Source organism: Lactuca virosa, chromosome 8 (genome assembly GCF_052849685.1).
Source record: "Lactuca virosa cultivar CGN04683 chromosome 8, Lactuca_virosa_CGN04683_v6, whole genome shotgun sequence".
In the NCBI taxonomy this organism is placed as follows: domain Eukaryota; kingdom Viridiplantae; phylum Streptophyta; class Magnoliopsida; order Asterales; family Asteraceae; genus Lactuca; species Lactuca virosa.
This window is the reverse complement of record NC_136433.1, coordinates 92,231,717-92,241,926: the sequence shown is the minus strand read 5'-3', so window position 1 is coordinate 92,241,926 and position 10,210 is coordinate 92,231,717. Positions and strand designations below refer to the sequence as shown.

Sequence of the window (10,210 nt, the reverse complement as noted above, 5' to 3'; positions counted from 1 at the left end):
ATATATATATATATATATATATATATATATATATGCGTGTGTGTATTTTTTTATGTATTATTCGATTTTAAAAATTAAACTTATTTTAGTATTAACTTAGAATGGGAAAGGATGCCTACAAGGCTACAATACTTATTATATATTTTCATTATTTATCTCAACATCAACATCAATATCCCAAATTTATCGGAATGAGATTACAAGATTATCAAATAATTGTGATATTCCACCAAGGATAGATAATATTTTCATCGATGATTTGGACAAATATTACGAACGGTTTTATTTATTTATTTTGGATATATGTTATATTAATTTTAAAAAGGAAAGTGGGATAAGAACATAGGGTGTAATTGATTATTGGAAGCGTTATCATAATTGAAAGAAATAGCATTTTTTTAGCAACATTTAAAATAAAAGTATAAATAATATAATAAAATCCTCACTCCCAAACAACAAATAAAAAGGTAAATATGAAAAATAAATAAAAAAGGAAAAAAGCGGCAGCTGTACACCAAAACCAGAGTCTCCTCCGTTTTTGTTTCTTTCATCGCTCATCGATTTGAGCTAACAGAAGATCGTCAAAATTTAGCACGATCCAAGCATAACAGGGTCAGCAAATTTAACCAATTTTGATCAGAGATCGGGAACTGAGCTGACAATATTATTTTCTTTTTTTGCGGTATTTCATTGTTTATGTTTGGATTTTGTTTGGCGAAAATTGGTATTGTTTCCGATCTTGATGTTTCGGGAGAATTCCTTTTTGGGTTTTGATGGGTTTTCGATTATCTAAAAAAGGTCGATGAGATTTTCGAGTTTTGTTACGGTTTTGTAAAGCAAGTTTTGGTTGATTGAGATATATCTTTTTCCCCTTTTTTGTTCTTTTTCAAATTATTTTGTTTAGAAGAAAGTGTATTTGATTGGTCTCCTTTTTGGGTTTTTCTTTTGGATGATTTCTGTTGGGAGTAGAGATGGTAGGAAGGGGTTAAGTTTGAGGTATGGTGTTGAAGGCGGAGATATGGATTTAGAGACTGAACTTGAAGAAGGAGAGGCCTGTTTTCAGAACAATAACGATGATGATTCAACAATTGACCCTGACGTTGCTCTTTCTTATCTTGTAAGGAACAATTTTCTCCGACTACTGTTTAAGCTGTTTCAATTGTTAGGTTTTGAATTGTATTGCTCTATTACAATTAATTAGTAAATGGGCATTGTTTCAAATCAATTTCCTCGTCTTGGATGGTTAGATCTATGTGTTGTATGTATAATTTGCTTTCTATCTGTATACGTAACAACTTGAATTGATGTTTGCCTGAATTTCAGTAGCCTGTACATGGTTGTTTGGATGTGCTTTTTCCATAATCAGCATGAGTGTTAGGGTAAAAGTAATCAGATTTGGGGAAGTATATAAGAAGTTGCTATTGAGAGAAATCTGATCTTACCTACCTATTCCTAGCTTCAGTCAGCTCATTATTTGATTATAACCATCCATTTTGCAATAAATAGCTTAGAAACACACATCCAACAACCCCACACCCATCTTTGTTTCTATTTGTAAATTTCTCCTCAACAAATAAGTACTTGGACATGATTGTGGACATTGGATTTTTGTAGCTACCTTTGAACCTTCCGTTAAAATTTTCCCTACTTTTAGAGCATTGGATGCTTATCAAGCATCATGAGTAATTAACCTACATCTATGGAGTGTGACAATTTTGAGTTTTTAGGGTTAGTGACATTCTGAACTGGTTTCTGAATCTTGACTTATTGTGTTGTAACAAGTGACTTGCTCCTTGTTTGAACCAAGAGAAACAAAAAAAAATTAGTTTGTTGTCAGGCTAGTAATTACGAGGCGAATCTATGTTGCAAGAGTACATGTGGGGAGATACAAATGCATGATATATAGATTATGCACATGGATGAGTTTATATACGTGAGTTTGTGTGCATGAAGTCTATAAGGAAACCAATAAAAGACAGAAATTCTCTTATAACTCATATAATAAATGCGTAAACTTAGACCTTATCGCTCTTTACTTATTAGACCTTCCGTTCCAAAAGGTTAGTCCTTTAATGTTTTTTCATGCTTGGTAAGGAAAGTAATTCTAGTTTCTAGTAATTGCAACATGCTATTCCGTTTTTGCAGTTGCAAAATAGGTTAATGGGTAGTTGATTTGACCTAGATGAGAGAACAAGACATTCAAAACATAACAGATAGAAAAGGTAACTAAGGGTATTCATTCAAGGACAAATATGATTAAGAAACGGAAGACGTATGCCTAGTCTCTTGATTTGTGTAGTACTTTGGTTCTTTTTTCTTGTGATTTTTGAAGTAAAGAAACAGTTAATATGTTATATGTATATCATATTCGAGTCAAAGAATTTATATGCAATGTGAACATGTGATTGTCCTATCAAAGCTTGTAGTTGTTTCTCTTACACATACTTGTAATTTCTGAAGGATGAGAAACTTCAAGATGTGTTGGGACATTTTCAGAAGGATTTTGAAGGTGGAGTTTCAGCTGAAAACTTGGGTAAGTTAAAGAAGTAGCGGATCGTTGGTATGCCCAAACTAAAAGTGCTGGAATGCTGATTCTAGCATTTGTGCTTATTTGCAGGGGCAAAGTTTGGGGGATACGGTTCATTTTTGCCCACTTATCAACGTTCTCCTGCTTGCCCTCATCCAAAGACGCCACCAAAAATTCCCACCAATAATCAATCCATATCTCCAAATGATCTTCATGTAGAGGTAATCCACATCCACCATAATTGGCATAATACCAACCCCTCTTTCAGTAATCAATACCATAGTTAATGGTTGCATTTACATTTTGCACAAGTGTATTTAGTTATATTACTACACAGGGTGGTCGTCAGAGCTCTGTATCCACATCAAATGCATCTCAATCAACAAAGCATGGATCAGTTTTGACTGGTGGTGCATCTGCACCACCACCAAGGGGTCACTTGATGAATGGTAAAGTGAAACAAGAAGGGCACCACTTATTTAATAAGGCTGGTGACAAATTCACTTCTAATGGACAATCTGTTAACAACTTTGCTAACATTTCTGACCAAAAGTCGCTCAAGGTTAGAATCAAAGTTGGCTCTGATACCTTGTCGACTAGAAAAAATGCTGAAATCTACAGTGGACTTGGCCTTGATGTCTCCCCTTCATCATCATTGGAAGCTAGTCCTGTAGACAGTGATGATTTTTGTCACTTGCCTAATGGCAGCCCTCATGAGGAATCCCCCACTAGTATTCTTGAGGTCGGTAAAGCTCCTAATATTTTCTTGAATCTTGATCTTCTTTTTATGTGGGTAAGATTTTAATTTTGAATTTTTGATTCTGCAATAGATGATGACATCATTTCCGGTTCTTGGAGGTCTACTGTTATCCCCTCTTCCTTATGAACTCTTGTATTTGACTGAAAAAGAAAAATGGGAGGATAGTAGTTGTGGCTCTGTGCATAAAAAAAGTCAAGAAAGTACTTTGACAGTTAATAGGCCTGATATTAAAGTTGACCGAAACGAGAAGAAGCCAAAGACCGAGGGTAATTTGGTCCCACCTGAACTGAAAAACGTTAACATTGTTTGTGATGGCATTGGTGGTGTAACAAAAAAGGAAGCTGACATGGATAATCTGTCTTGTGAAGAACCTCTCTCTAATGGTATGAGGGTGGATTTCAGAAAAGGTGCTGCCTTTAAGGGTGGATCATCTGGCGTTATACCAAAAGAAGAATCTTTATATCCAGTTTTGACACCAAATGATATTCGGGCTGAGAAGCCTTATAAAAAAGATTCAAATTCTGATGAAAAGTATCCAACTTTCCCTACAAAATCCGATTCAGATGTTTCCAAGAATGGAAAAGTCCAGCCCCCAAAGCAGAAGGCTGCTCACAAAGCTACATCACGAGAAAAAGATTCCACAAAATTGGCCACGTCATCTTCTGGGGGAAAAAAGAAATCAAAAGGAAGTTTGGAAAATGGTTTTGAAAGTGTCGAGGTCTTGAAAGTCAAGAATGACCCTTCCAAAAGTAAAAACAACGCTCACGGGTCGAAAACGGATGATCTGAGGGGCAATAATGTCAAAGTGAGAGATACATACAAAGATTTCTTTGGAGAACTTGATCCAGAACTTGAAGAGGGCGATGACATGGCTTCAGAGGAAAAGCCTTTTGGGGATAGGCAAAAGGACAATAGAGTAACCGAAAAGGGTACTCTAGAAACTAATATTTTGTCAAAAGATAGAGTAAATGGAAAGAAAGATCAGAAACCCTCTTCGGTAGTGTATCCGGGAGTGGCCCCACTTATAGCCCCGATAATGGGACCCACACCTGTTTCTGATGCAGCTTCTGGAACAGTGCCTGCAGTTGTCAATGAAGATTGGGTTTGTTGTGATAAATGTGAGAAATGGAGGCTTCTTCCACCTGGTGTCAATCCTTCTAGTCTTCCTGAAAAGTGGCTCTGTAGCATGCTCGACTGGCTGTAAGTGTTTTTTTCTTCCATAAATTTATCCTTTCACTTTTTTGAAAAAGTTATTAGCTTTTTAAACAACCATACTTTGCTGCTTTTTGTTGCAAAAATGAGCCATCTTCCAGCAACAAGTGCCAAGTATAATACATATTTATGCATATTTTTTTAAAGGAAAAGAGCAACATACTTTACTCTTTTTTACCAACAATAGCAATATACTTGCATTTATTTACCCGTAATAGTTATGTAATTACTTCTTTTTACTGATAGTAGCAATATGTAACTCATAATAGCAACATACTTACACTTTCTTTACACCCAAAAGCAACTTACTTACTTTTCTTTACTTATAATAGAAATATGCAACAGATATAGAACAATGCCCATATCGATAGCAAAATGCTCATTCATGTAAACTATAGAATTTCTTTCTTGCATTTTTATAAGAATGATGGTTCTTGACATATTTTTAACATATGTCAACATCAATAGGCCTGGAATGAACCGCTGCAGCATCAGTCAGGAAGAGACAACAAAGGCCATTATGGCCCATTTTCCAGGCCCAGCCCCTACAGCCCAAGGGTTACAGCTACAGCCGGTGCATCCTGGTGGGCCCACATCACTTGATCCTCCTCCACATCCTGATCAAAGACACCAACTTTTTGGTCCACAAGCTGCTGTAAAGAAAAAGCATGGAACAAAAGATGTCCCAAATGAACCGAAACAAGAGAGACCCTCATTGTCTTCTAACTCTGCAAAAAAGAATTTACAAACATCGAATAAAACTAGAAGCTTGAATGGTGCACACCACTCTCCCTCTCATCTAGAATTTCAAGATTCTGGCCAATCTAGTAGCATGATTGCAGAAAAGCACAGATTGAAGCATAAAGAAAAGAAGAAGCTGCGTGAAAACTTTGTGGATGAAGGTATTTTGATATTGATTCTGATATTTTCTTTTCTTGTACGGTTTCTTGACTTTGATCTTTTCTTGTACAGGTAATAATAATCATAATAATCATAACAATAATCCTCTTCAATTGAAGATTAAGAACAAAAGAGAGACTAGTCAAGATTGTTCTAGAGATTCGAAGAAAGTGAAAACGGATGATAATCATGGGACCGATAAAGATTGGGCTTCTGACCATAGGAAATATGATGATCGCCTTAAAGATTCAAAATCTGCCTCAAAAGTTTTGGGTATGCATCCCAAAAATCCAAACGGAACTCCCCATGTTGTGCACAAAAGGAAATCTAATGAATTTGAGGAAGAAACGAGTGAAAATGGGCATAGAAAGGGTAAAAGGGTAAAAGTACCTGAACCCCGTGAGGAAGAAATGTTTGCAAGCAAAGGTGAGGGAAGAATTAGAGTGATAGATTCTTCTAGAAAAGATCATGTGCCTGTGCCACTGCATGCTTCATTGGCTGCTACTTCAAGCTCTTCAAAAGTATCCGGTTCTCATAAAACTAAAACCAATATCCAGGAAGCAAAAGGGTCACCAGTGGAATCCGTTTCTTCATCTCCTTTGAGAATCTTGAATCCTGATAAGCTTATTATATCTTCTAGAAGGAACATTGAAGGTGTTGATAATTGTCAAGATGTTGTCAGTCCTAAAAAAGACTGGGAGGAAGATAGAGGAAGTTTCCGATCAAACACAACATTCAAGAAGGATTTAGATGTAACAGAATCTTTAGATAAGGGTTTAGGTAAGGTGGAAATTGCCCCTTCTCTTGAATTTGAAACATTTCGTGTTGGTACCTCAGGGGCAAAACCGTCCGCTCAAGGCCATAACGATGACAGATCTCATTCCAATGGGTCTCGTTCAAGGAAAAACGGGAAAGGATCCTCCTCAAGATCTAAAGACAAAAACCGGAGTTCTAAATCTGATATTGACAAGATTAACCTTAAGATATCAGATGTCCCTATTTATGAAGAAAAGTCAAAGGCAGGGCGACACAAATCTCAAGAGAAGCCATCTGTATATCCCGATAAGTTTGAAAAGGGGTCAGCTTCAAAAAAAGATTCTTCAAAACCATTGAGTGAGAACACTAGTAAACGGGATGCCCAGTCAAAGCATGGACACAATGACGATTCTGCCCCTGTCCCGGTTCATGACGTGAAGCAGAATAATGTGTCGATGGAACGAGATGTTGAAAGGATTTCAAAGAAGGATGTTTCCGGAAGAGGAAAGTCACACTCTTTACCCCCTACAGGAAAAGGTCAAAATGACGCGTCACGCCCTCCACAACCTTGTGTGGTTTCTCAAAAAGAAAATGGTTTACTGGTTGATGGTGTTGAAGGAAGTGATGTATTGAAAGGAGCAAAGCAGAAAAAGAAAGTTGAAAACCAGTCAACGAGTGTAAGACATCCAACCCCCCCGAATAGGCATAATAAGGGAAGGGATCATGATGCACCGAGTCCACTCAGACGGGAATCATCGAGTCAGGCTGCAAGTGCTGTTAAAGAGGCAAAAGCTCTTAAGCACATGGCTGATCGCCTTAAGGTTTGTTGAAGTTATTCCTTAAATCATGTTTGTATGACTAATTGACTATGTGTATGTGTGTGATGAGGTGGTTGATTGATAATTGATTTTTGCAGAATTCTGGATCCAACCATGAGAGTAATTCACTTTATTTCCAAGCTGCCCTTAAGTTTCTTTATGGGTCCTCTTTATTGGAATCCAGCCGTAGTGAGACTGGGAAACATGGTGATATGATTCAGTCAATGGTCATGTATGGTAGCACTGCAAAACTTTGCGAGTAAGTATGCTTACATTTCTTTACCCATAATACATTTTCCTTTCTTGTAACAATGTTTGATTAATGATGATATTAATAATAGGTATGTTGCACATGAATACGAGAAATCAAAAGAAATGGCTGCTGCAGCTCTGGCCTACAAATTGGCTGAGGTGGCATATTTAAAGGTGGTCTATTCATCACATACAAACGCATGCAAAGATCGGCAAGAATTGCAAACGTCTCTCCAAATAGGTCCTACTGGTATGTATGCTTTTTTCTTCTCATTTATTGCATTTAAAGCCTTTACACTTATCTTGTATGATTAAACACTTTGAACTAAAGGCACATTATTTAGTTTAAAGTTTAAACGCCTGTTAATAAAGATTTTTATGCGATGTTTATATTTGTTGTAGGTGAGTCCCCTTCTTCCTCGGCCTCTGATATCGATAACTTGAATAACAACAACCCAGCAGCTGTTGACAAAGCTGCCATAGCCAAGGGTGTTACTGATCCTCAAATTGCTGGAAATCATGTGATTGCTGCTCGAAATAAGCCCAATTTTTTGCGGATTCTTAACTTTGTAAGTGCACAATTTAAATGAATCATCATGTTGTAATTCCCATTTTGTCCTGCTGGTTCTTGATCTAAAAGACATAAATGCCCCTCTCATTCTCTTCATTGAAAACATACATTTGCAGGCACAGGATGTCAACTTTGCAATGGAAGCTTCAAGAAGATCTCAGATTGCATATGCAGCATGTGGTTCACAACCAGAACATGCCCACCATAAAGAAATAATCAAACCGGCTCTGGATTTCAACTTCCAGGATGTTGAAGGATTGTTACAACTTGTAAGGGTTGCAATGGAAGTAATTAGCAGGTGATTTTTTGGGTAATTTGATCTCTTTCAGCTCTTCTATAAAACCACCTGTTTAGATGTTGGGGACAAGATTTCAACACCCTTTGTACAAGTGTACAGTACAAATAAGGAGCTGATCAAATAAAAAGTTGCAGATGAAAGATTGATTGATCAGTTTAGTGAGTGAGAAGGAGGGTTGGTTGATTGGATTGAGCATTGTTAATTTGTTATGTTGTTGATTGTCATTTGGAAAAATCATAAGGTTGCCATGTTGTCAGTATATCGTGATTTAGTTTGCTGAAGTCGAAGGGGTTGACATCAAGTTTCTGTCTTTCCAGGTATGTAAATGTTATATAAACTTTTTTTCTTTATTTTACCTGAATTAAATACATAATTAATGTAATATGAATGATTACAACTTACACAACTATGCTATTGAATTAAATTTATCCCATTTGCCATCTTCATTGTTGTTCTTTTTGAAAGTTATGCATTTTTATTAATTGTAGTTTTGACTTTGACTGCAGTTGACCGTTTTGTACATAATGGTGTCGTGGAGTTAGTTTACATTGAGAAATGACCGAAATCGTTGAGTAAATACTTAATGTAGCATCGAAGATGGTTTAAGAAGTTTGATTTGGTTCACTTTGTTAAGCATATAAAGACATTTAGGTTGCGGTTGTTTGCGATAGATTTTTTTTTTTTTTTTTGGGATCATTTGTGACAAAATCATGTATCTTTTTCGGTTCGAATTATTGTTAGAGAAGGAACTGAGAGTATTTGTTGGCATATGTACTAACGAACTCATGGATTATATAATGAGAATCCTAGCAACGATCGTGGATTTAGGCAAGTTATGGTTGTGGCAAATTGTTTATAAGTGGGTATTAGCCTTTTCTTTTTTCATATACCATATGATTCGCCAGATATAATAAAAATCCTAAAATTAATTTTGCATTTTTGTGCTTCTGCTGATCTTTTTCTGTATTTTTGTTTAACTTTTTTGGCTCCGATGAATGGTGGGGAAAGGCCCACATTTGTTGCCACCATTTTTTGCTTGTATTTTTGTGTTCACAAATGATTTTTTGTCGCAAACTTTCCTGCAAATATGAGATATCTGTGCCAAATTTGGCGATCCAGATTTTCAAGATTATGAGTTGGGAAATATGGTTGCAACTGATTTGGTGAACTAGACGAAATTTGCATGATCATCCGAAACGAGCCTACGGGCAAAACTCATAGCTTTGCCATGACGACGTAAGATGTTTTTGTCCATTCGGGATCATTAAAGAGCCAAAATTACGTTTCTCTATTTTCTAATACTAATTGGTTTATTTGAATTTACGAAGATTGTGATAACTTTTGTTTAGGATAGACTTTCCTAATTAAATTTAAATTCTTTATTAGGTTATCGGTTACAATGAGTATTTGTTTTGTTTTCCTCGAAAGTTATCTTTGACGTTTATAATAAAACCTAACCTAAATTTGGATTCTTTGGTCGTTCTTTGTGTTCTTGATTTATGTGATTTTTTTTGAATTGTCGATCCTACATCATTTGGTATCATAGCCTTTGGTGCTCAAATGGCTGATGGGAATCCCATTGTTCGTGGACGTGGAAGACCTCAAGGTGATGTTGTCGATTGTTGAAGCACCTATAATTAACCAACGAGATCTACATTACATAGAGATCGGACAACTTCAACAAAGAGTGCAAGAACTAGAACTACATCAGAAGGAGAGACAGACAGACGAACATAATGATACGAGGGTGGTTATGAGGAAGGGAATTCTTTTGCCAACCACCATCATAATTTTCATGGAAAACATTGTTACGTCTCTTCGAAGCACTGGGATAAGGGTTGAGATTCTTGAATTCACGAGAAAGGCCAGTTCGGACGAATTCATCGAGTGGTTGAGTATAGTTGACCGTGCTTTTGAATTACACATGTAACGTCCGTAGATTCGGGCTAGACAAATAAGATATAATAAGCGATAAAAACGACTTTTTGACCGATGATTATTTAGAATAAATAATATTAACTGAAATTATAGTACATATGACAAGGATTCCATGAAATCCGACTTCGTATGAAGAAGTTATGTTTCTTCGAAGTTTTGCGATCAAATCGACACGGCT

The 10,210-nt window shown here is 36.4% G+C and overlaps 1 protein-coding gene across 2 annotated transcripts; it reads left to right on the top strand.

The window, feature by feature from the left end:
- Positions 1 to 485: 485 nt before the first annotated feature.
- Positions 486 to 8,926, top strand: LOC145132277 (cysteine-tryptophan domain-containing zinc finger protein 3-like). Of its 2 annotated transcripts, XM_079067006.1 has the most exons (13): positions 488 to 612; positions 970 to 1,117; positions 2,461 to 2,533; positions 2,618 to 2,748; positions 2,865 to 3,269; positions 3,358 to 4,487; positions 4,968 to 5,401; positions 5,472 to 6,976; positions 7,072 to 7,232; positions 7,315 to 7,475; positions 7,628 to 7,794; positions 7,913 to 8,411; positions 8,601 to 8,926. In XM_079067006.1, exons 2-12 carry the CDS (start codon positions 1,019 to 1,021, stop codon positions 8,096 to 8,098), a joined length of 4,452 nt encoding a protein of 1,483 aa, XP_078923132.1. In that variant the 5' UTR covers positions 488 to 612; positions 970 to 1,018; the 3' UTR covers positions 8,099 to 8,411; positions 8,601 to 8,926. The 2 variants fall into 2 exon arrangements, with proteins under 2 accessions (XP_078923131.1, XP_078923132.1); XM_079067005.1 differs by having other exon boundaries at positions 486 to 1,117.
- The last annotated feature ends 1,284 nt before the right edge of the window (positions 8,927 to 10,210 follow it).